Here is a 27,177-nt window from a genome sequence, read left to right as displayed (position 1 = left end):
AAGGAAAGGGATGGATGGGAGGCGGCACAAGGAAGTTGGGGGGAGTGGGTAAAAATAGCCTCAGGCTGATAGAAAAGGAAGGGTACCCTTTGAAAGTGATGATTTAGCAGACAGCCTCTTCATTTCGGCAAGATTAGACTGAGACAAAAGAATGACAGATGGAGACAGATCAGATCAGTCTGCTATTTTGGCATTTTTGTTTAATAAAGCCCATCAATGTATTAAATATAACTTTGCACTTTACCACCCAAGTCGGGTTACTTGTTATACATTACAAGCTTGTTGACATTTGTGAAACCACTGAAGAGTTTATAATTTACAATACAGTGTATCTAATTTAGTTTTTGAGCAGGGGTTCCAAACTTTTTCCTTCTGAGAACTACTTTTACAAAACAAAAATGGCAGAGAGCTACTAATTTTGGTTACCTTAATCTTGATAGCTTATTTTAACCCAAATAAAGACAATGAGCTTGTTTTGCCAAAGCATCAACAACATGTTGGTATCTACAATGTCATTGTAGGCTCTTAATTGTGTTTTCTATTTCCTGTTTTCCTCCTTTTTAAATGGTAAATGGGTTAAACTTGTATAGCGCTTTTGTACTTTCAAGGTAAAAAACGCTTTGACACTATTTCTTCATTCACACATTCACACACACATTCACACACTTATGGCGGGGAGCTGCCATGCAAGGCCTTAAACACGACCCATCAGGAGCAAGGGTGAAGTGTCTTGCTCAAGGACAGGGATCGAACCAGGAACCCTCAGGTTGCTGGCACAGCGGCTCTATCAACCGAGCCATGCTATCCTCCACTATTTATCATGTCTGGTTACTGGCTTTCTCACCTGTCCCTCATTGGCAATCAAGACAGACCTGTTCCTAATTGCCAAATGGTATGCTTTTATAGTGCATCCGGAAGGTATTCACAGCGCTTCACTGTTATGTTACAGCCTCATTCCAAAGTGCAATAATTCATTTTTGTTCTCAAAATTTTACAGACATTACCCCATAATGACAGTGGGATTTTTTCATTTTTTATTTTTGCAATGTACACAAATATGTACATTGCTGCATTCATCTTAGTCTAGTCAGGGAGGGGACCAAGAACCCCATGGTCACACTGTCAGAGCTACAGCATTACTCTGTGGAGCTTTTTTTGACTTTAAATATTAAACATGTCCTCACCTGCACGCCATGTCCGGTCCAATTCATTTGCACCACGGGAGAACAAACCACGCCAGAGACCAAGTCGTGACAGAAACGTGAGACAGGTGCGTGACATGAGGATGTGAACCAGGTGAAACTAATGGTTACTATGGTGACAAAGCAAGGGAGTGAAAACAAGAACTAAAAAGTGTCCAAAAACCAAGCAAAACATGGCCAAACAAACACATGATCAACACAGACATGACAAGAGACATCCTGGATGTAAACCGACGCTTACCATCCAATCTGTTAGAGCTTGAAAGGTGCCGCAAAGAGGAATGGGCAAAACTGTCGGTGTGCCAAGCTTGTGGCATCGTATTCAAAAATAATAATTGCTATCAAAGGTGCATCAACAAAGTATTGAGCAAAGGCTGTGACTACTTATGTACATGCGATTATTATTTTATTATTATTTTTAATACATTTGCAATATTTAAAAAACAACTTTTCACATTTTCATGGGTTATTGTCTGTACAATTTTGAGAAAAACAATTAATTTATACAATTTTTGAATAAGGCTGTAACATAAAATGTGGAAAAAGTGAAGGGCTGTGAATACTTTCCAGATGCACTGTTTGCCAGCCACTGTGGACTTGCTTGGCATTTGTGCTTTTTGTCTGCCTTATTGCTAGACGTCCATAGTTTCCCCTATGCTTCCTGTGCATTTCTCTGCTGCACTATTTCTTTATTTTTCTTAATAAATACAGTACATTTTACCTGCACTCTGGCTGTCGTCTCTGCATCATGGGATAATGACCAACCACATCCACATCGAAATTGTCACACGCGTGGGGGCGTGGAAGGCAGCTTTGCGGCAATGCGACCCCAAGATGCAGCAGACGACAGGTAGATGGTGAGTACAATATTATGATTTAATAAACAAAGGAAACACACTCACGAGGAGGTGGGAAAAACTGAGCAAAAGAAGGGAAGTGCTAAAATAAAAGGATAAGTAACTAAACTTATTTTGGGAGAAAAACAGACATTCAACACATGCGGCAGGTAGCGTAGCAGAACGAATGACAGCATAGCATTAGGCATACAACAATGAACCGACGGCGCTGGTAGACTGATTGGCAACCGGGCTTTGGTGTGTCCCGGTTGCCAATCAAGGACAGGTGTGGGAGCCAGTACTCAGTGGACTGGCCAGGGAAGTGAAACCAACAAATAGCTCCTGGACAGGAACTCAAACGCCACACAAACGGGAAAAAACAACACAACGTTCAAAACAGTCACAAGGGTGGGACAGAAACCTGACACACAACTCATATTTTGCATTTGCTTTACCTATTTCAGTATGCATTTCTTTGTAGTGTTTTTTTTGTATCACTATTTAAGGTACTTTGACTAAAAAAGGATTTTGGAAATTGTACTTTATTTTGGAAGCAGAGCACCGTTCAAACAGTGCAACCTTTGTCTTTATACTATTTTGTTGTCATTTGTCATTAATTATGTCTGAATTAAACACTTCAAATTTAAAAGTACTCAGAGTGTACGCACACATTATTTGACCCTTTGGTGAACTTCTCAAAATCAGTTGGCTTATGAGCTACTGGTTTGAAACCCCTGATTTAGAGTCTCCAAGTGACCCAACTTGAGGTGAGGTTGTTCATCTATTTATTAATCTCACCTAAAAAAATACTGAAAAACGCCCTCAATTTGAGGTATTTTCTTTGAAAAGTGTTACATTCATTATAGTAGCAGATCATAAGCTTGATATTCTGTACAACCAAAAAAGTGGCTTCATGAAGTCATTTATTGTTTTTAATAGACTTAAACAGTTGCAGTCTTAGACATTCACTACAATAAAACATCAGGTCCACATAAAATGTTTAAGTTAACACATAAAAATGTTTTTCAATGCAATAAAAAAGCAAATGTTAAACAATTAACTTGTTCTTTTCCCTCTGCTTCAGATGGTAAAAAAATAGATAAGAGTAGACCCATCAATCACAGTCATGAGACATACTTTGTGAGATGATAAGCTCTCATTATCGTGGCCAAATAAATCCTATTTTGCACATTCATGTGTCCCAGATGCTTGCTTTAGTCTTTTTACTCATCTTACACATGTGTTAATCAATCACCTTTTCTTAAACACATGCCCCTATTAAAATTACACGGTGGAAAAATCACAAGGATTTATTGCAACGTTCACTTTCTCCCATAATTTTATTGCAAAAAAACACCTGAAAGTTTTGCCATCACAATTTCTGGGGAAAGCTCCTGCAAAACCCGACATTTTAAAAAGGGCCAGCAGGATCCTGGGGGGGACTGGTAAATTAATGTTTAAAAATATATACTCTCCACTTGAGTTGAATATGCAAACTGGGCACATTTATTTCTTGTTGTTGAAATGAATTCTGGGCTTTTTGGTGTTAAGGTGACAAAGAACACCTGAAACATTGACAACAAATCCGTAAAATACAAACTGATGCAAGGTTACTGACAAAAATAAGCCTCAAAACATCACAACTGTTGCCGCAAGCTGCCGCAAAATCAGGCGTTTTAGGTCTCGACAATCACAAAATAGGAAATCCCGGAGTGACTGACAGTTTGTGTTGTCAGTTTGCTGCAGGTTTGAACACACTGACAGTTTTCCAGTTAGCAGTGTTGGCGTACAAGGAGCAGGAGAGAGCACAGGAGGGAGGGAAGGACAACCACTTTCGATTGTGAAGGATTTCCATTTCCCAAAGACAATCACCCTCTCCTTCAGTGTCTCCTGTCTGTCCTTTGCATGTCTCACTCGCTCACTGCTCATCTCATTCGTGCTTGCTCTCTCCACCTGCATCTTCCACCCTGCAATATTCTTCGTCCGCCTTTTCTTGCACTCTTTTCCTCTGCACTCGGTCGGTCGCTTGTTCTAATGGCCCAAGGCCAAGAACTCTGGGAACTCAGGAGATTAGATGAGAGCTTTGGTTTTGTTTGTTGTGTGTGTGTGTGTGTGTGTGTGTGTGTGTGTGTGTGTGTGTGTGTGTGTGTGTGTGTGTGTGTGTGTGTGTGTGTGTGTGTGTGTGTGTGTGTGTGTGTGTGTGTGTGTGTGTGTGTGTACTGTACAGTACGTGTTTGTCCACACAGTGTGTATTTGCATGCACGTGCGTCATAACATTATTTAGGTTTTTTTTTTTTTTTTAATTAATTAATCAATCCAACAAAATAATACACGATAATACTTAAAAAAAAAAAAAAATAATAATTTTTGTATTTATTTTTAATTTTTTTGGTCCTGTCCAGCTTCCCAGGCAAATCATATAGTTAAAGTATATGTCCATATCGGCTGTACAAATTTACTTTAAAAGAGAGAAGTGTGGGATACTTCTCTTGTTGCCTTATTTGTATTTGACTTTATTAAATGGATTTATATTATTATTTGGTGCAGCCGGGCCGGGGCAGGAGGGGATAGAAAGAGAAAAAAAAGGAAGACGGGGGTAAATTTTTGGGACAAGAGGGGGATAAGACAGAGAGACAAACACAACAATAACAACAATAGAACAACATCAGCAAATACGATATGTACTGTACAAATGTGATAGTAAAAATGATAGCAAAGAAGCAGTTAGTGAAATAAATAATAACACGGAAATGACAATGAACATTACTACACTGCAAATGGAGCAATACGAATACCAATAGAAATAGCACTATTGATAATGAATAATAACAATGATTTACCTCTTTAATACACAATAATACAATACCAGCCCAGCAACATTCCGAATAGCAATAAACAGAGCAATTGAGAGGACACACAAACATGACACAAAACAATCCAAAAGTAGTCAAACAAAAATGAATAATATCAACAACAGTATCAATATTAATAACAATTACAACACAGCCATTTATAAAAATAATTAAAAAAAAACATTTAAAAAATGAATAGTGTCACAGTGGATGCATCACATCTCATAAGCTTGACAACACATTGCGTCCAATATTTTCCACAACAATAAAATAAGTCGTATTTTAGGTACATTTAATAGTTAAAACAAATTTAAATAATGGATCCCATATTCCAAAATATGACTCATTATTATCTAAACTAAATCCATTTTTTATACTGATATAATTTCCATAGCTTGTGTACCAGTCAGTATGAGTTGGACTATCAACATCTATCCATTTTTTTAGTATTACCCTTTTTGTTATGATGCATATTGAAAGAAATGCATTTTTACTCTTTGATTGATGCAGATTACCAATAATACACATTTTCAGTGTCATTGGGATGTTTACATGTAGGAATGTGATTGCTTCTTTTGTTGTTTTCAACCATAACTCTTTTTCATTTTTTATTTTTTAAATCTTTTAAGAATTTAATATTTTTCAGGGCTGACTGAGTACGATGAAATGTCATCTCTGTATCATCTTCAGGCCACCGCTGGGAAGCAAAAGGCACAAATGAGAAGGGTTACATAATTCGAATGTTTTAATTTTATCCTTAGTGTTCTGAGGTAGCAATCATTTTCAGTGGGTATGAAGTTATTTTGAGTTACATTATAGATGTGGAAAATGTTTCATGTCGTTTGGAAGGAGGGAAACTTCTCAAAGTAACCTTGACTCTCCAAAGGCGCCAATGCTTAGCCTCTAACCCCTTCAGAGAGAGGGACAGATACAGCTTCAAAATATTCAGCTCTCTTTGAGTGATGAGTAGACTGCAAGCAAAAGGGCCATTCTCTTCAAGGCTGATGCTCTGTCACGAGAGTTGTCCACTTAAAAAAAAAAAATAAATAAATAAAAATGTATCCATTAGTCACGCCTGTGGTCGAGACAAATGCTCACTGTCTGGACGATAGTGTGAAAGCCAACACTCAGATTGGAAGAAAACCACTTGGAGACTGCTCCACTTAAAAAAAAAAAAAATTAATTAGAAATCATAATTAAAGCTAATTCTACAATAACTTAAAGGGGACCCGTGATTAATTTAGTCTTTTCTGATTTATAAATGTAACAATGTTGGGTACTCCTGAACAATGCCAAAGCGTCAAATCATAAGGTTCATGCATATTGGCGCGAGCTTGCATGAAGTTGTGGAGGCCACTGTTTCGCAAGGATTTGCAGTCTGGCTACATTGTGACATCACAGCGAGGTGGACATACTGTATTTTCCGGACCATAGGGCGCACCAGATTATAAGGCGCACTGCCGATGAATGGTCTATTTTTTATCTTTTTTCATATATAAGGCGCACCGGATTATAGGGCGCATTAAAGGAGTCATATTATTATTATTTGCTTTCTAAATTTAAAACACTTCCTTGTGGTCTACATAACATGTAATGGTGGTTCTTTGGTGAAAATGTTGCATTGATTATGTTCAATGTTGTTACTGTAACACCGTTATTTTCGGCGGTAGCTAGTAGTCTAACGCGCTATTTTTTATATTCAGTAACTCAGTTACCGTTACTACATGATGCGTTACTGCATTATTTTACGTTATTTTTTATATAGTATCGGCTAGAAACTGAGAAGATCTGAGTGTGTTTTATTGGAGAGCTGCAGTGTCGTCCTTCTGATTCTTCCTGTGTCACAAAGAAGTGAAGAGGCGCGCTGCGTGTGGGTGTTTTTGGGGCGGGGGGGCGGGGGGGGGGGGCGTGTCTGTGTTTACTAACAAGACATCATGGCGGAGCCGAAGCCAAGTTTCTTAACATGGAGTTATTCTCACTACTTTTCTTTTGTCGAGCACAAACAAAATAACATTTTAGTTAAATGTAAGTTGTGTCTTGGATCAAAGATCCTATCTACTGCCTAAAACAGCAATTGAAATTGCTGAAACAGCTACAAAAGCAACATGCTTTGACGAAGCTAGTAAAGAGAGACACAGGCTCCGAAGCCACTTCACCTCCACCTCCACCTCCACCTCCACCACCACCTAAGGATTTTAACGGAGGGACTGCTAGCCAGGACAACATTGATAGAGCCATTGCAGCATATGTGCTAGAAGACATGCAGGCTATTTCTACAGTGGGGTCACCCGCTTTCAGGCAGCTAATTAGCATGATAGCGGGCGTCAAACAGCAAATGGCACGAAATCATTTTTCAAGTTCCTGGACACAGTGGACAGTGAGCACATAAAAATGGAAATCAAGCTAAAGAAGACACTCCAAACTCTGCCTCTGCTCATCATTCAGCACTGAAGGTACACACACTCTGTTTTACAGATCATCTTCAAGCCGCTTTCTGACTGTCGCTTCCGGATGTGCCGTTTTGTAGGCGGTCTTAGTTACGTGGCTCACCTTCGACAGCGTCTTCTCCCCGTTATCTTTGTTGTAGCGGTGTAGTGTGCAAGGATGGGAGTGGAAGATGTGTAATTTTAATGACATTCAGACTTTACACGCAATTTTTCAGGATACATGCAGATCCCAAATACGGATCAGCAGGTACCAGAAGGTAAGAAAAGTTCCTTTTGCATAATATTGCGAAACAAAACGCCAGATAATATGTCTAACCTTATACCCACACCATAATAATACTCGTATGCACCGACAATCCATGAAGCGGTGCGGCTTCATAGCTTACCAAAGTCGTACTAAAACATTTTGATAGATTTTTGAGCGCCGCGTGTAATGTTCTATATTTTCAATGGAATATATAAAATGGTGGTGTTGTTTACTTGAGTCATATTGCCATCACAGTGCAGTCTACACATATCTCTTATGTTTGACTGCCATCTACTGGTCACACTTATCATTACACCATGTACCAAATAAAATTGCTTCGAGGTCGGTAAGCAAAACCAGAATTATTCCGTAAATTAGGCAAATCAGGTTATAAGGCGCACTATCGAGTTTTAAAGGGAAAAAAAATGATTTTAAGTGTGCCTTATACTCCGGAAAATACGGTACTTATTTGGACATTAAGTCAAACTCTCAGCCAGAGAGGGAGAAGTTCCTCCCCCTCTGCTTCGATCGAGTGAATTGAGTGTGCGGGTGTACCTAATGTTGTGACCTATGTCGTGTTTCGTAAATTTGTCTGGAAAGATTAGAGGTGAGGACTTTAAGATATATATTTAAACAGTGTACATTTTCACAAGATAAATTCTGATACTTTTTAGCGGGTGGGGCGTGGTTTCATTTGCAATGTGGGAATGACTCCAGAAGTCTTGCAGATAGACTCAAAAAACAGGTAATATATGTATTACACCAAAGAATATCCAATACATATAAACTCATCATAAGGAGCATAAGGAAGATTATGAACCATGTCTTGAGATTTAAGGATCACATTGTGGCCAGGCCAGCTCCAAGAATTTAACCACATGACTGCTTTTAAAAACATATTCTATTTTATAAAGGAGCTATATGTAATAGTTGCATGTCAAGTCATCATTACATGGCCCTGATATGTCAAAAGGCATTAATAAATCATGTTCTTTTCGAACACCACTATAACTGATAACAGTAGTTCAGCCGGGATATGCTCATTTCAAAATTAGATTTACAGCCCCGAAATCTTGTTATTGTTTTCATTTCGATGCCCCGCCCACCACCGTTTGACCAATTAGAAAGTCTGTGAGTGTGTTACAGCCAGGTTGCCAGCTACGCACCGCCTTCTTTGTCCAGCTACTGCATGACACAAATAAGTGTAAGAAGTCAAGATATAACAACTCGACAACACAAAGGTACCCCTCCCTACTTCTAGGTTTAGGTTCAAACCCCCTTTTCAGGGTGCACTTGCATTCCATAAAAACATTGACAGACTCTTGACAATAGATCATTTTTGAAGTATTTGAAGATAATGCCCGTCAGTTTCATAAACAGGGCCCCCACTACCTACACATAGAACATGCACTGTGCGTAGGGCCTCGTGATCTGTTTGGGGCCCAATTTGCATTAAAAGGTGCATGTAAAATGTCAGTCAAAGAATGACGGGCACTTCATCTGATATCTTACTGACATTTTTTTCTCAAAATATAATGGCAAATTTAGTAACTGAGGAACTTAAGCTGCTTCTGCTGTATTGCCTTAGAGTTTGAAAATGATAATACTAAGTTATGAATCATGACTATATAGTATAGACCTGCATAGCAGGAGGTTGCGGGAACAAGTCAGGAAGTTAGAATTTCCACACGCTACCAATGAAATACTACATGGCTCTCAACTTCGACTCTCAATAAATGAAATGCAGCATAGCACATTGCTCGGGAGGATTTTTTTTTTTATCTGAGGAGTGAGGATCATTCTAAATCTAGCAGTTCAAGGAGAGCACATGTGCCAAAAGATACAACATCCCACCAGTTGGCGACCTAGTAAGAGCAGACATTGTAAGTCAGTGTTTTATGTTCTCCGTTTTATGAAATGTTGACCAGTTATGCTACATGTTAACACCCTAAAGCTCTCAGGAAGTATGCCATTAGTGGGGGCAAATACAGAAAGTGCTCTCTATTTTGTTGTGTTGACAAAAGTAGCGCTTGTTGCAATGCGCTCAGTGAAATCAATGAGCCCAGAAAAGAAGTTCTGGTAATGCTTAAAATGACCAAAATACTGTAAATATTAAATTTTCATGTATGTGCCTGTGACTACATTGCATACATACACCATGTGCAGTATATCAAACAGTTTTGGAGGTTTTTCGGATGGTTTTTAGAGGGCTTTATAGGCAGAATCGACCGTATCACCATGTCTTGCATTGTGAGCCGCCTCTTAATAGAAGTTTTTCACTAATTGGATGCACAGCAAAAGAGAAAGATGTGTGTTCCCAGAAGGATTGTGGATGATTGGCAGAATTCCAAAACAAGTGCAGTTCAACTTTAAACAGCTTATAGAATCTTGCAAGTTGTTTTTTTTTTTTTTTCATGTGAAGATGACACAACTATCTTCTGCAGTCAGTTTTAATCCTTTATAACTGGAAAACCACTTGCACATCACATGGTTTAAAAAAAAAAAAAAAAAAAAAAACTGCATTCAAAGGTGTCATGCTCCTGACTCATGGTGATGAATCATCTTATAGCAAATAACCCCAAATTTATTTTGTATTTGTGGAATGCAAATTTCCCTGGAAGGTCGATGAAGTTATTTTATCAGACTGCTAATGAATTGGTGAAATGTATGTTTGTGCATCCTTTATGAAAGTGTCCTTAATTAGATAAATACTGACACAATTCCAAAAATATTCTCAATTTCTGTGTGGGTGTATGCATACTTACATATATTTATACAGGTACTAGAATGTGAATACATGCTACATACTGTATGTGTTGCAGTTTTTTGGCATGTCACATTACAAGAGAGAATGTGTGTGTGTGTGTGTGTGTGTGTGTGTGTCTGTGTGTGTGTGTGTGTGTCTGTGTGTGTGTGTGTGTGTGTGTGTGTGTGTGTGTGTGTGTGTGTGTGTGTGTGTGTGTGTGTGTGTGTGTGTGTGTGTTATCCTATACTGGCAAAACTTGGAGTTTCTCATTAGCGACAGCATAAATATTTGTGTGTGTGGTACAGATCTTGCTGTAAAAGCAGCTTTCCGCCTTTGAACAATAAAACAAGAATCTGCTTATCAGCAATATAGTCCATGCTCCCAACATTTTGAAAAAAAAAAGACGAAAACTAGATATTCTGAAGCGTTTGATCGTGTCCCTTTGTGAGGAAAAAAGAGCAAGTGTAGTTCTTCCTTAATATGTTTACATCTGTGATTCCAACGAAGGTCTTTGTACGATCATTTAATTGTGTTAACATGAATTACTCAGAATTACAGCTGGGGCTTCTAAGCTGTGTTGCTTTCTAATTATTCTCCTGCTTGGCTCAACTCAAGTGTGCCAGCATCTTATTTTATTAGTCTACCTCATAAACATGATCAAACTGGTCTTTCACCAGCATCCCCCAAGGTACTGTTCATTGTCACCACACACACTTTGCACACAATGACACACTCCTATTAATTATATTACCATGATGTCATCAACACTTACACCATCGTTTGACTCGTATTCAATATGTTATTAAATCTAGCCACTAAAACTGTGAAACATGGTCTATTTATGTCCTTGTCCAAACCCATTATTTACAAAAATGTAACAAAAATATCAAGCAATACTGACTGTCCCACTTACACATCTGATGCTACTTTGACTGTCAATACTGTCCTACTTACACATCTGATGTCAGCAGTCTAACCAAAATCAGTGCTTCTCAAATATTTTCTGTTGCGACCCCCTAGAAAGAAAAAAATATTTTGGAAAGCTGCCATGCAAGGCGCTAACCACGACCCATCAGGAACAATGGTGACGTGTCTTGGGCAAGGACACAATGGACGTGACTTAGATGGCAGAAGCTGGAATCGAACCCGTAACCCTCAAGTTGCATAGCCGATGTACCATCTGCGCCAAGCCGCCACCAAACACAACTACTTACCTGACTCTCCTGCCAAAATTGCCACCAAACACAACTAGTCACTTGACTCTAATGCCAACATGGCCACCAAACACAGCTAGTCACCTGACTCTCCTGTCAACGTAGACACCAAACACAACTAGTAACCTGACTCTCCTGCCAACATAGCCACCAAACACAACTAGTCACCTGACTCACCTGCCAACATGACCACCAAACACAACTAGTCACCTGACTCTCCTGCCAACATGGCCACCAAACACAACTAGTCACCTGAATCTCCTGCCAACATGGCCATCAAACACAATAGTCACCTGAATCTCCTGCCAACATGGCCACCAAAACACAACTAGTCACCAGAATCTCCTGCCAACATGGCCACCAAACACAACTACTTACCTGTCTCTCCTGCCAACATGGCCACCAAACACAACTAATCACCTGAGTCTCCTGCAAACATGGCCACCAAACACGACTAGTCACCTGAATCTCCTACCAACAAGGCCACCAAACACAACTAGTCACCTGAGTCTCCCGCCAACATGGCCACCAAACACAACTAATCACTTGACTCTCCTGCCAACATGGCCACCAAACACAACTAATCACCTGACTCTCCTGCCAACATGGCCACAAACACAACTAGTCACCTGAATCTCCTGCCAACATGGCCATCAAACACAATAGTCACCTGAATCTCCTGCCAACATGGCCACCAAACACAACTAGTCACCTGAATCTCCTGCCAACATGGCCATCAAACACAATAGTCACCTGAATCTCCTGCCAACATGGCCACCAAACACAACTAGTCACCTGAATCTCCTGCCAACATGGCCACCAAACACAACTACTTACCTGACTCTCCTGCCAACATGGCCACCAAACACAACTAGTAACCTGACTCTCCTGCCAACATAGCCACCAAACACAACTAGTCACCTGACTCACCTGCCAACATGACCACCAAACACAACTAGTCACCTGACTCTCCTGCCAACTTGGCCACCAAACACAACTAATCACCTGACTCTCCTGCCAACATGGCCACCAAACACAACTAATCACCTGAGTCTCCTGCAAACATGGCCACCAAACACAACTAATCACCTGAGTCTCCTGCAAACATGGCCACCAAACACGACTAGTCACCTGAATCTCCTATAAACAAGGCCACCAAACAGAACTAGTCACCTGAGTCTCCCGCCAACATGGCCACCAAACACAACTAATCACCTGACTCTCCTGCCAACATGGCCACCAAACACAACTAGTCACCTGAATCTCCTGCCAACATGGCCATCAAACACAATAGTCACCTGAATCTCCTGCCAACATGGCCACCAAACACAACTAGTCACCTGAATATCCTGCCAACATGGCCACCGAACACAACTACTTACCTGACTCTCCTGCCAACATGGCCACCAAACACAACTAGTAACCTGACTCTCCTGCCAACAAAGCCACCAAACACAACTAGTCACCTGACTCACCTGCCAACATGACCACCAAACACAACTAGTCACCTGACTCTCCTGCCAACATGGCCACCAAACACAACTAGTCACCTGAATCTCCTGCCAACATGGCCATCAAACACAATAGTCACCTGAATCTCCTGCCAACATGGCCACCAAACACAACTAGTCACCTGAATCTCCTGCCAACATGGCCACCAAACACAACTACTTACCTGTCTCTCCTGCCAACATGGCCACCAAACACAACTAATCACCTGAGTCTCCTGCAAACATGGCCACCAAACACGACTAGTCACCTGAATCTCCTACCAACAAGGCCACCAAACACAACTAGTCACCTGAGTCTCCCGCCAACATGGCCACCAAACACAACTAATCACCTGACTCTACTGCCAACATGGCCACCAAACACAACTAATCACCTGACTCTCCTGCCAACATGACCACAAACACAACTAGTCACCTGAATCTCCTGCCAACATGGCCATCAAACACAATAGTCACCTGAATCTCCTGCCAACATGGCCACCAAACACAATAGTCACCTGAATCTCCTGCCAACATGGCCACCAAACACAACTAGTCACCTGAATCTCCTGCCAACATGGCCATCAAACACAATAGTCACCTGAATCTCCTGCCAACATGGCCACCAAACACAACTAGTCACCTGAATCTCCTGCCAACATGGCCACCAAACACAACTATTTACCTGACTCTCCTGCCAACATGGCCATCAAACACAATAGTCACCTGAATCTCCTGCCAACATGGCCACCAAACACAACTAGTCACCTGAATCTCCTGCCAACATGGCCACCAAACACAACTACTTACCTGTCTCTCCTGCCAACATGGCCACAAAACACAACTAATCACCTGAGTCTCCTGCAAACATGGCCACCAAACACGACTAGTCACCTGAATCTCCTACCAACAAGGCCACCAAACACAACTAGTCACCTGAGTCTCCCGCCAACATGGCCACCAAACACAACTAATCACCTGACTCTCCTGCCAACATGGCCACCAAACACAACTAATCACCTGACTCTCCTGCCAACATGACCACAAACACAACTAGTCACCTGAATGCCAACATGGCCATCAAACACAATAGTCACCTGAATCTCCTGCCAACATGGCCACCAAACACAACTACTTACCTTTCTCTCCTGCCAACATGGCCACCAAACACAACTAATCACCTGAGTCCCCTGCAAACATGGCCACCAAACACAACTAATCACCTGAATCTCCTGCCAACATGGCCATCAAACACAATAGTCACCTGAATCTCCTGCCAACATGGCCACCAAACACAACTAGTCACCTGAATCTCCTGCCAACATGGCCACCAAACACAACTACTTACCTGACTCTCCTGCCAACATGACCACCAAACACAACTAGTAACCTGACTCTCCTGCCAACATAGCCACCAAACACAACTAGTCACCTGACTCACCTGCCAACATGACCACCAAACACAACTAGTCACCTGACTCTCCTGCCAACATGGCCACCAAACACAGCTAGTCACCTGAATCTCCTGCCAACATGGCCACCAAACACAACTACTTACCTGACTCTCCTGCCAACATGGCCACCAAACACAACTAGTAACCTGACTCTCCTGCCAACATAGCCACCAAACACAACTAGTCACCTGACTCACCTGCCAACATGACCACCAAACACAACTAGTAACCTGACTCTCCTGCCAACATAGCCACCAAACACAACTAGTCACCTGACTCACCTGCCAACATGACCACCAAACACAACTGCTCCCCTGACTCTCCTGCCAACATGGCCACCAAACACAACTAGTCACCTGAATCTCCTGCCAACATGGCCATCAAACACAATAGTCACCTGAATCTCCTGCCAACATGGCCACCAAACACAACTAGTCACCTGAATCTCCTGCCAACATGGCCATCAAACACAATAGTCACCTGAATCTCCTGCCAACATGGCCACCAAACACAACTAGTCACCTGAATCTCCTGCCAACATGGCCACCAAACACAACTACTTACCTTTCTCTCCTGCCAACATGGCCACCAAACACAACTAATCACCTGAGTCTCCTGCAAACATGGCCACCAAACACAACTAATCACATGAGTCTCCTGCAAACATGGCCACCAAACACGACTAGTCACCTGCATCTCCTACCAACAAGGCCACCAAACACAACTAATCACCTGACTCTCCTGCCAAGATGGCCATCAAAAACCCAACTAATCACCTGACTCTCCTGCCAACATGGCCACCAAACCCAACTAATCACCTGACACTCCTGCCAACATGGCCATCAAACACAACTAGTCACCTGAATCTCCTGCCAACATGGCCACCAAACACAACTAGTCACCTGAATCTCCTGCCAACATGGCCACCAAACACAGCTAGTCACCTGAATCTCCTGCCAACATGGCCATCAAACACAATAGTCACCTGAATCTCCTGCCATCATGGCCACCAAACACAACTAGTCACCTGAATCTCCTGCCAACATGGCCATCAAACTCAATAGTCACCTGAATCTCCTGCCAACATGGCCACCAAACACAACTACTTACCTGACTCTCCTGCCAACATGGCCACCAAACACAACTAGTAACCTGACTCTCCTGCCAACATAGCCACCAAACACAACTAGTCACCTGACTCACCTGCCAACATGACCACCAAACACAACTACTCAACTGACTCTCCTGCCAACATGGCCACCAAACACAACTAGTCACCTGAATCTCCTGCCAACATGGCCATCAAACACAATAGTCACCTGAATCTCCTGCCAACATGGCCACCAAACACAACTGGTCACCTGAATCTCCTGCCAACATGGCCACCAAACACAACTACTTACCTGTCTCTCCTGCCAACATGGCCACCAAACACAACTAGTTACCTGACTCTACTGCCAACATAGCCACCAAACACAACTAGTCACCTGACTCTCCTGCCAACATGGCCACCAAACACAACTACTTACCTGACTCTCCTGCCAAGATGGCCACCAAACACAACTAGTCACCTGACTCTCCTGCCAACATGGCCATCAAAAACCCAACTAATCACCTGACTCTCCTGCCAAGATGGCCACCAAACCCAACTAATCACCTGACACTCCTGCCAACATGGCCACCAAACCCAACTAGGCATGTGTCTGATGACTAGTTGCATTAGATGTGAGCGATGACATGTGAGACATTCAAGGTTGCTAAGAAATAAAGGTTCACAGAAGATTCCATGGGTACTGCTGGGGGGCATTTTTGACCCCACTTGTGGAAGAGTGGAGTAGTGATATAAAAACCTCATATAATAATAAAAACAATAAATAAATAAGCAAATAGCATTATGTCACAAACATGTTTTATGAGGAATACCTGGAATAAGAATATGTTACAACTCATTTTAAGGATTTTGAAGAATAACAACTAGTGGTCTCAATAATTCATCAAATGACATGCATGACACAGTAAGTCGAACGATCCAGACACATTTGTTACTGCCGGATACTTTTAAATAGGCTTCTGCCTTGGAGACTTTGTAACTGTGAGTACCATGGAATTATAACTAAAACTAGTGGCTCCTGGTAGCCAACAGCCTGCCGTGTTTACAAGACAATTCCAACTTTGTGTGTTTATTGGAGGACATTTAGATGTTAAATGACCGTCTTGCTTTGCACAAGTAAACACGCTGCAGGACTGCTTGTATCGGAGACTTTAGATGCAAGCAGATATAATCTGATACTTAACTTTTTCCTGATATTGGACTGACAACTGATATCAATATTGGATAGGAAACCCCTATTATCATATACTGTATTGCATATTAACAACCAATCTAGGGTGTAGTCTGCTTTTATCCTGAAGACAGCTGGGGTATGCTCTAGTTTAAGGTTCTTAACCTTTTTGACCTCGGGGCCCAACTTTTCCACTATGAAGGGGGTTAGGGCCCACTCAAATACAACACTGAATTAGTAATCTTACTCTTGATTTTAATAATATTCAATAATAACCTATCATTATCAAGGCTTAGGTCAGGCTGATTACAAAAATAAACACTAAAGATTGAATTCATAAAAACTGATGTAAATTAAATGTACATAAAATGATGGCGTGCTAAAATTAATACATTGTAAGAACATTAATAATACATGTTTCTTAAATGAACTGTAAATAAAATTGTGCAAAGTGCAAATGAAAACACAGCTTTACCACTTTAGTAATCATTTTTGTCCTTAAGAAGTTTTTCTATGACTGTTGCTCCAGACTTCTTCTCTTTGTTTGACATTTTCATTACTGCCACAAGTGGTGAAAAACTTTATTCCAACTAAGTACTGCTGCGTTCCATACGGACCACAGCTGAGAAACAGACATTTTTTGTCAGGCCCAACAATCAATCAATCAGTCAATCAATGTTTATTTATATAGCCCTAAATCACAAGTGTCTCAAAGGGCTGTACAAGCCACAACAACATCCTCGGTACAGAGCCCACATACGGGCAAGGAAAACTCACCCCAGTGGGACGTCAATGTGAATGACTATGAGAAACCTTGGAGAGGACCGCATATGTGGGTAACCCCCCCCTCTAGGGGAGACCGAAAGCAATGGATGTCGAGTGGGTCTGACATAATATTGTGAAAGTCCAACACATCAGCGAAAGTCCAGTCCATGGTGGGGCCAGCAGGAACCATCCCGAGTGGAGACGGGTCAGCAGCGTAGAGATGTCCCCATCTGATGGACAGGCTAGCGGTCCACCCCGGGTTGGGAGCAGAGTAGAAAAGAAAAGAAAAGAAACGGCAGATCAACTGGTCTAAAAAGGGAGTCTATTTAAAGGCTAGAGTATACAAATGAGTTTTAAGATGAGACTTAAATGCTTCTACTGAGGTAGCATCTCTAACATTCCATAGTATTGGAGCCCGAATAGAAAACGCTCTATAGCCCGCAGACTTTTTTTGGGCTCTGGGAATCACTAATAAGCCGGAGTTCTTTGAACGCAGATTTCTTGCCGGGACATATGCTACAATACAATCGTCAAGATAGGCAGGAGCTTGACCTTGTAGTATTTTATACGTAAGTAGTAAAACCTTAAAGTCGCATCTTAGGTGCACAGGAAGCCAGTGCAAGTGAGCCAGTATAGGCGTAATATGATCAAACTGTCTTGTTTTTGTCAAAAGTGTAGCAGCCGCATTTTGTACCATCTGTAATCTTTTAACGCTAGACATAGGGAGGCCCGAAAATAAAACGTTACAGTAATCGAGACGAGATGTAACGAACGCATGGATAATGATCTCAGCATCGCTTGTGGACAAAATGGAACGGATTTTAGCGATATTACGGAGATGAAAGAAGGCCGTTTTAGTAACACTCTTAATGTGTGACTCAAACGAGAGAGTTGGGTCGAAGATAATACCCAGATTCTTTACCGAGTCGCCTTGTTTAATTATTTGGTTGTCAAATGTTAAGGTGGTATTATTAAATAGATGTCGGTGTTGAGCAGGACCGATAATCAGCATTTCCGTTTTCTTAGCGTTGAGTTGCAAAAAGTTAGCGGACATCCATTGTTTAATTTCATTAAGACACGCCTCCAGCTGACTACCATCCGGCGTGTTGGTCAACTTTAGGGGCATGTAGAGTTGGGTGTCATCAGCATAACAGTGAAAGCTAACACCGTATTTGCGTATGATGTCACCTAGCGGCAGCATGTAAATACTAAAGAGTGCAGTGCCAAGAACCGAACCCTGGGGAACTCCGCACGTTACCTTAAAGGCCTACTGAAATGAAATTTTTTTATTTAAACGGGGATAGCAGATCTATTCTATGTGTCATACTTGATCATTTCGCGATATTGCCATATTTTTGCTGAAAGGATTTAGAATAGAAAAACGACGATAAAGATAGCAACTTTTGGTATCTGACAAAAAAAAGCCTTGCCCCTACCGGAAGTAGCGTGACGTGGACAATTGAACATATCCGCAAAGCTCCCTATTGTTTGCAATGATGGCCGCCAGATCTGAGAGCGATTCTGAACGAGATAGCGACGATTTCTCCATTAATTTGAGCGAGGATGAAAGATTTGTGGATGAGGAAAGTGCAAGTGAAGGACTAGTGGGGAGTGGAAGCGATTCAGATAGGGAAGAAGCTGTGAGAGGGATAGAGCCATATCGCTTTGAACCCGACGCTGATGAAGACGGTCAGGAGGACGCTGCTGCTATTGATGCTGGAGGAGCACACGACATAGATCGCCTTGAGAATACAGAATGGTAATATGTTATTTATTTATAGACTAGTTTTAGTTTGTGGCCTAGTCTTGCACTGTTACTGTTAGTGTTACAACTTACACCCCAGGCCTATCTATACACTAAGTATCTATCATTGACACAATGTGTTACTGTTAGTGTTACAACTTACACCCCAGGCCTATCTATACACTAAGTATCTATCATTGACACAATGTCAAACCTAATTAATTACCCATTATTTCTATGGGCCACAGCTCCATATACCGGCAATACTAAAAATATGCATGCAGATTAATAAGATCCACAACAAGACAATGATAATATTAATTATTCCACATGTTTGCAGATTGCAGGTGTCAATAATATGAATTGATTTACAAATATTATGAACATTTCTATTTCCAGGTGTACATGTCAAAACTGTGTGAACATGGAGACAGTGGCTGAGTGTGTCTGCTGTAGTGAAATAGAGGCAGTGACCAGAACGATGGAGGAGGAGGGGGTGAAGACGTGCATCATAGACCACCATGGCTTTCCATCTGTGTGTCTGGATGAATGGGTGCTGCAGACAGCGTATAACGCCTACAAACAGCAATATGGCATGCTGCAGCAACAGCAAAATGAGTGAGGCACTAATAAGTTTAAATAATTCTTTATTCTATCAACCTTTGGAAGATAAGTCAGAATGAGCACTTTCTTATCTTATTCTTATTCTGTGAAATGTACTGTGCTACAATGCACATGACATTATATATCATAGAAGTATTACATAGATGGACCGTAGATGTCAACAATATTTACAATTTACTGCAACAGTAAATGACAAATGAATAGAATGCATGACAATGTCTTTTGAATCTCAGAGAACAGTGAGTCACTGTGTATCCATGTCCGGATAATAACAGCTGCCATCATTTGCTACTTGCAGGCGGAGACGACACACAGCCTATCGACAGTTTGTCCGCTTCTGCTGGGGATATCTGGGAAAGGACATAAGGGTGGTACTACCAGCTTGTGTAGTACATAAGATTAGGACAACATTCCCATCGATGGACTACACGGGGTTCCAAGACGTGCAGTGACTGCAACAGAATCTACATGGCCACTGTACTTAATCAATAAAATCAATCAATCAATCAATCAGTCAATCAATCAATGTTTATTTATATAGCACTAAATCACAAATGTCTCAAAGGGCTGTACAAGCCACAACGACATCCTCGGTACAGAGCCCACACACGGGCAAGGAAAACTCACCCCAGTAGGACGTCGATGTGAATGACTATGAGAAACCTTGGAGAGGACCGCATATGTGGGTAACCCCCCCCCTCTAGGGGAGACCGAAAGCAATGGATGTCGAGTGGGTCTAACATATTAGTGAGGGTCCAGTGGAGCCAGCAGGAGGCCACCCCGAGCGGAGACGGGTCAGCAGCGCAGATGTCCCCAACCGATGCACAGGCGAGCGGTATACCCCGGGTCCCAACTCTGGACAGCCAGCACTTTATCCATGGTCACCGGAATAACCCCTCCACGTGGGGGGGGGGGCAGAGGAGAAAAGAAAAGAAACGGCAGATCAACTGGTCTAAAAAGGGGGTCTATTTAAAGGCTAGAGTATACAAATGAGTTTTAAGATGGGACTTAAATGCTTCTACTGAGGTAGCATCTCTAACTGTTACCGGGAGGGCATTTCACACTTACCGAAGCGACTCCTGTGCTTGGCGATGGCTTCCTCCTTGTCTGGCTTCTCCAGTTCATCGCAGAGGAAGGGAGGCACATCCACAGTGACGCTGAGTGGTGTTCTCTCGTCAGGGGTCTGTCTGCAGCCAGCAACAACCTCCCTGATCAAGTCATCTACGTAGCCTGCAAAATACAATTGTACATGTTCCTGCTCACAACATAATATACTCATGGAGAGTGAAACTTGACAGTATTATTATCATGATACAAAGTGTCAAGTGTTTACATGTTTTGTGTCCTCTACACTTACGGTATGTTGGCTCTGTCGCGATTTTCTTGACCACATGGCCCCCTGCTTTATACTTCGGGTAGCGTACTGCATAGCGCTCAGCACCCGCTTGTGTAGTGGCTATAGGGCGGCTCGAATTTTCGTTCCAGTGCAGCCCAGCAAGCAGGTTCCTAGGTGTGGTAACAGAATAATGTAATAATTAGTACTAAAGTATGGCACACACTAGTGACACTTAGATTAGTGTGGAAACATACCTGCACAGCATTCCGATGTATGAGAAGACATACATTTTCGGTGCGAACTGTATAAGATAAAAGACACTTTATTCAGTCATGCGTCCATACAATGTGTGTGTAAATTTATAAATTGTTTGTAAATTTGAATACAAATGTTTGTGTATTAAACTGTTAATAGTCAGCTATTAAAGCTTGATCTCCTGCAGTAATGAAGCTGTTTTGTTTTCAATGTTAACACCACGCCAGAATTGTTTGCAATCTTTCTCACCAAGATGCCAGCCACTATGTTGGACCTCCAACATTCTCTTGCTTACACTGACTGTATCAAGGCTTCATTTAGTATGCTCTAGTATTTTGCTCCCTGGCCACCAAAGTCCTAGTGGCAGGTGGTAACCACCGACACCACCTACAGGCGATCAGTCTAATTCTCACCTGTATGACAAGGCTATGGAACGCCTCCACCTTGGAAGTCTGGTGTTCACCCGACAGCATGGCGATATCTTTTAGCAGGGACTTGTTGTTGACCACCTCCTCCAGTTTCACTGCTGAGCGTGAACCTAAACATAAATTTAAAATAGAACAACGTTTCTACAAAAATGTTCCAGTCAACTTAAACTGGTTATTTACTTACAAGTTTATCTGAATTTTTTGACTTTCAAAAGATGTGCAGGAAAATACTGCTAGTCCCTCACTGCTTTCGGGCAACTTATTTGCCTACTCACTTTGTTTGAGCCATTTCTTTTGCCGTTGCAGTTGTCCATGAGTACAAATTGGGAAGAGGTCGCCATGGTCCTTGTGGATGTTCTGAATGTGTCGCTCCACAGACTTCCACTTGGCAACCAGAAGTTCCCCCTCTCCAGGCGGTGTAGACACTGCTGCCCAGTAGAGGTGGTTGATTATACTTTGCACCCAGGGCTTCAGGTCTTCACAGTCCTTATGCTTGGCGATGGCCTTCAGTTTCTTTCCGATGGCTACAAACAGAAAAAAACAGAAATTTGTGGATTAAATACAATATCGCATTCATCTGATCACTGATATGTACACACTACTTCACAACTTGTCATGCATACAAATAATCCAACTAACATTTTGCAACATGCCAGATGTCATAGCAGTGCCGTGTATTGGGCATGTTTTCACGAATCCATTTAGCGATCTGTCTGTGTCTGTCTGTCACCAGCACCCCGACATCCAGGTCCCAGCTGATCAGCAGTTCCACCATCCTCTTCAGTCCTTCCATCTCCATATGGTAGCTGCCAAGACATTCGTTGCTCTGAAATATATATAACAGAAAAGGAATGAGCAAAGAAAAAAATGAAAAAGGGGCTTAGTATACATTGAAATGGTTAATGTTATTAGACAAATTTACTAGGATAATTCTGGAAAATCCCTTATCTGCTTATTGTGTTACTAGTGTTTTAGTGAGATTATATGGTCGTACCTGTACAACCTGAAGGTCGAGAACCACATTGGCCACAAGCTCCATTGTGGTGTAGGTACCGAACTTGGCGCTGTGTCCCGGACTGTCTGCTCGCCCATCACCACCAAGGACGAGGGGTCGGCCTTCCACCTGCAGCATGGTGAGGTGCGTCCGTTGCTGTTCCTCCCACACCTTTTTGATGGCTGGCTGCAGGATGAGCTCCTGGTGGTTGAAAAATGTCCTCTTCACATACGTGACCACTCCGATGCTGTTCAGCACTTGCAACACCTTGCCAGAAGATGCCCCAGCGAAGAGGATGCCAGCAGACAGCAGGATGTTGCCCGCGGCATAAGGGCCAATGTTTGGCTGGCTGCTCCAACTACTCCTCTGGTCACATGATGCACATTGAAGAGTCATGGTCAGCTGTGTACCGTTCGAATCCCAAGAAGGGCTTATGTCCTGGCTGCCACAGACTGGACAGTGACACCACTTGACGAGACTCTGGAGGCACGACTCAAAGATGATGTACTTCGGTTCCTTGTGGCAGCCCTCTTCATGCATCTGGTGAGTACATGGGCGATCTGGCGACCCGTCAGATTGACACGGATCCGATGTCGTTGACTCACTCGGCACATAGCTGTCATCGGAAGAACCACCAACAAAAGGCGCAGTGGGACTTGATGCTGGTCCTTCATCAAACAATGCAGGAGGTGGTCGTAGCTTGGCTTGCATTCCAGACACACCTGGAGCTGCTATGTTAGTCTGCATCTCGGGGCTGTCAGATGGAGCTGCTACACTTGACAATGGGACTTCACTAACCCTGGCCGGCCGAGCTCTAACCCTCTCGAGGATATCTGGGGTCACCTGGTGTCCTAGCAATAAAATCAAGCACAAGTTGTTTTATATAATCTGTTAAAATTAAACTAGAATCACATAATAATTATTGTCTTTGAATCACCTAATTTATCTGTCTACTCTACTCTGCACAGGCAGCGTGCAATGTGTACTGTGATGTGCAGAATCATGTTCGTCACCGAAATAGACATACCCTTTGATCTATGATGTATTTTCCCTGTTTGGGTGCTCTTGCTACTGGTCATTGCTGTTGGTGCTGTCCCAATCGGTACCCAGTCCGTCTGGCATCCTTGTTCTCTTGTATTTCCCTGGAAATGGAGAAACAGCTACATGTAATATGGATACCTCATTTACATTAATTATGAATACTTTTGGATTGGGCTTGAACTGTAATCCATTTGAACATTGATTAGGAAAACAAATCGAACCTGATCTTGATCGCCCTCCTCATCAGGCAAATCTAGTGCCATTGCCATTGGTTCATCCACCGCATCCGCCACTGATGCCGTAGTCGTACTGTCCATGATCTGATCTATTGTCTGTAAATGTACAAATGTACAATACTTTATATTATTGTCTATTGTAATCTATTGACAGTATTGACACTATTGACAGTAATGTCAGTAAATGTACGATACTTTATACTGCAGAAGAACTTGACTAGAACTTGAAGCAATAATTATATGTAGACTATTTTATTGTTAATTTATTTCATTGTTCATGGAGTAGTCCAGTGGTTCTCAAATGGGGGTACGCATACCCTTGGGGATACTTGAAGGTATGCCAAGGGGTACGAGAGATTTTTTTTTAAATATTATAAAAATAGCAACAATTCAAAAATCCTTTATAAATATATTTATTGAATAATACTTCAACAAAATAAATGTTTAGAATTAAGTTCATGAATCCAGATGGATCTCTATTACAATCCCCAAAGAGGGCACTTTAAGTTGATGATTACTTCTATGTGTACAAAATATTATTTATAATTGAATCACTTGTTTATTTTTCAACAAGTTTTTAGTTATTTTTATATCTTTTTTTCCAAATAGTTCAAGAAAGACCACTACAAATTAGCAATATCTTGCACTGTTATACAATTTAATAAATCAGAAACTGATGACATAGTGCTGTATTTTTTTTCTTTTTTTCAACCAAAAATGCTTTGCTCTGATTAGGGGGTACTTGAATTAAAAAAATGTTCACAGGGGAAAATCACTGAAAAAAGGTTGAGAACCACTGGAGTAGTCTATGACTGTGTGTGTTAGTTTTGGTTGATTGATTGAGACTTTTATTAGTAGGTTGCACAGTGAAGTACATATTCCGTACAATTGACCACTAAATGGTACCACCCCAATAAGTTTTTCAACTTGTTTAAGTCGGGGTCCACTTAAATTGATTCATGATACAGATATATACTATCATATATATACTATCATCATAATACAGTCATCACACAAGATAATCACATTGAATTATTTACATTATTTACAATCCGGGGTGTGGAGGTGGGGGGGTTTCAACAATTGAGAACAAAGAAATGGATATTGGAACAGTGTAGTCTGACTATGAAAACTGGATATCAAGATTCTTACCCTCTTCCTTTCCCTTTTGGCAAATGCAGACCTCATGTGCCCAGTCTGTCCGCTTGTGGAGGGGGTCGGGTGCTCCGGACTTGTCCGTGGTCTATCGAAAATAGTTGGCTTCGCACCTTTCTTCAGCACGAGTCGACGAGTGCTGATTCCCATTTCTGCCATTCGCAAGGGACCCTCTTCGAAACATGATCTTTCGAAATGTTCGCTGCATAATACACTGTACTTCGTATGTGTCGTCCAATCCAACCGTGTTCGCTTGACTTCTTTGTTCCATAGTAAAGCTTGGCCGCCATCTTTTGGGAAAAGAAACAATGAAACACCGGTTGTGTTTTGGTTTGTGTTGCTACATCCAGCAGCAACACACCGCTTCCCTACAACTCTCTTTTTTGCAGTCTCCATTGTTAATTGAACAAATTTCCAAAAGATTCACCAACACAGATGTCCTGAATACTGTGGAAATTAGCGATTAAAACAGAGCTGTTTAAATTGGGAGGGACCTATTCCAAGATGACGCGTTCAACTGCCTTCGTCACGCGCATACGTCATCATACCGCGACGTTTCAGCCGGATATTTCCCGGGAAATTTTAAATGTCACTTTATAAGTTAACCCGGCCGTATTGGCATGTGTTGCAATGTTAAGATTTCATCATTGATATATAAACTATCAGACTGCGTGGTCGGTAGTAGTGGGTTTCAGTAGGCCTTTAACATAGTCCGAGGTCACATTGTTATGGGAGACACACTGCATCCTGTCAGTAAGATAAGAGTTAAACCAAGACAAGGCTAAGTCTGTCATCCCAATACGCGTTTTGATACGCTCTAATAAAATATTATGAGTATCGAAAGCGGCGCTAAGATCAAGAAGCAGCAACATAGATGAAGCATCAGAATCCATCGTTAGCAATAGATCATTAGTCATTTTTGCGAGGGCTGTCTCCGTAGAGTGATTTGCCCTGAAACCGGACTGAAAAGGTTCACAGAGATTGTTAGACGCTAAGTGTTCATTTAGCTGCTTTGCTACAATTTTTTCGAGGATTTTCGAGATAAACGGAAGGTGGGACACCAGCCGGTAGTTTACCAGGAGATCAGGATTGTGGTTAGGTCTTTTGAGTAGAGGATGAATGATTGAATGCTAGGGGAACAATTCCAGAGGAAAGTGATACGTTTATAATATTTAACACTGATGGACCTAATAATACAAAAAGCTCCTTGATAAGTTTCCCAGGAATTGGGTCAAGTAAACATGTTGTTTGTTTTGTCCCATTTACACATTTTGACAATTCCTCCAATGTTATTTCATCAAAGAGAGAGAAACTATTTTGGAGGGCGGTATCTGTCGTATATACAGTCGTATTTGTGTTAATAGAACCCAGTTGTAGCTGAGATGCATTGTCTTTAATCTCTTTTCTAATGACTTTGATTTTCTTATTAAAGAAATTCATAAAGTCATCTGCTGTGTGGGTGGAGCTACTGGGAGGAGTCCCTTGTTGGGTTAGTGATGCTACTGTACTAAACAGAAATTTAGGATCATTTTTGTTGAGGTGGATGAGATATGAGTAATATTTAGCTTTAGCTGAGGTAAGCATGCATTTATAAGTTATTAAACTATCACACCATGCTTGATGGAAAACCTCAAGTTTAGTCGCACGCCATTTGCGTTCCAGCTTTCTACATGATAATTTCTGGGCTTTAGTTTCTTCTGTAAACCATGGGGTATGCCTTTTAGGGGCCCTTTTTAGCTTTAGCGGTGCTACACTATCAATGGTGTCGCGCAGGGCGTCATTAAAGTTGTTAGTGACGTTATCAATAGAGCCCACATAATTTGGGAATG

The 27,177-nt window shown here is 41.7% G+C and overlaps 2 protein-coding genes and 1 long non-coding RNA gene across 4 annotated transcripts in view; 2 read left to right on the top strand and 1 right to left on the bottom strand.

Moving 5' to 3' along the window:
* The window catches only part of LOC133660198 (RNA-binding motif, single-stranded-interacting protein 3-like), a 467,861-nt gene that overhangs the window by 199,072 nt on the left and 241,612 nt on the right, over window positions 1-27,177 (top strand). The gene's annotated exons all lie outside the window — the stretch shown is intronic.
* Window positions 19,254-21,800, top strand: LOC133660197 (uncharacterized). The gene is made up of 3 exons (XR_009827784.1): window positions 19,254-19,294; window positions 19,679-19,897; window positions 20,202-21,800. It is a non-coding gene; the product is annotated as an uncharacterized LOC133660197 (long non-coding RNA).
* LOC133660196 (uncharacterized) lies at window positions 20,413-25,641 on the bottom strand. The gene is made up of 10 exons (XM_062063467.1): window positions 25,346-25,641; window positions 24,179-24,289; window positions 23,944-24,058; window positions 22,917-23,767; window positions 22,562-22,748; window positions 22,198-22,446; window positions 21,908-22,032; window positions 21,494-21,540; window positions 21,261-21,409; window positions 20,413-21,133 (listed from the first exon to the last, which is right to left on the bottom strand). The coding sequence occupies exons 1-10, from the start codon at window positions 25,505-25,507 to the stop codon at window positions 20,946-20,948; spliced, it is 2,184 nt and encodes a 727-aa protein (XP_061919451.1). The 5' UTR covers window positions 25,508-25,641; the 3' UTR covers window positions 20,413-20,945.

Source organism: Entelurus aequoreus, linkage group LG11, assembly GCF_033978785.1.
Source record: "Entelurus aequoreus isolate RoL-2023_Sb linkage group LG11, RoL_Eaeq_v1.1, whole genome shotgun sequence".
NCBI lineage: Eukaryota > Metazoa > Chordata > Actinopteri > Syngnathiformes > Syngnathidae > Entelurus > Entelurus aequoreus.
Note: the sequence above shows the minus strand (reverse complement) of the source record. Positions and strands in the feature narration are given on the sequence as shown.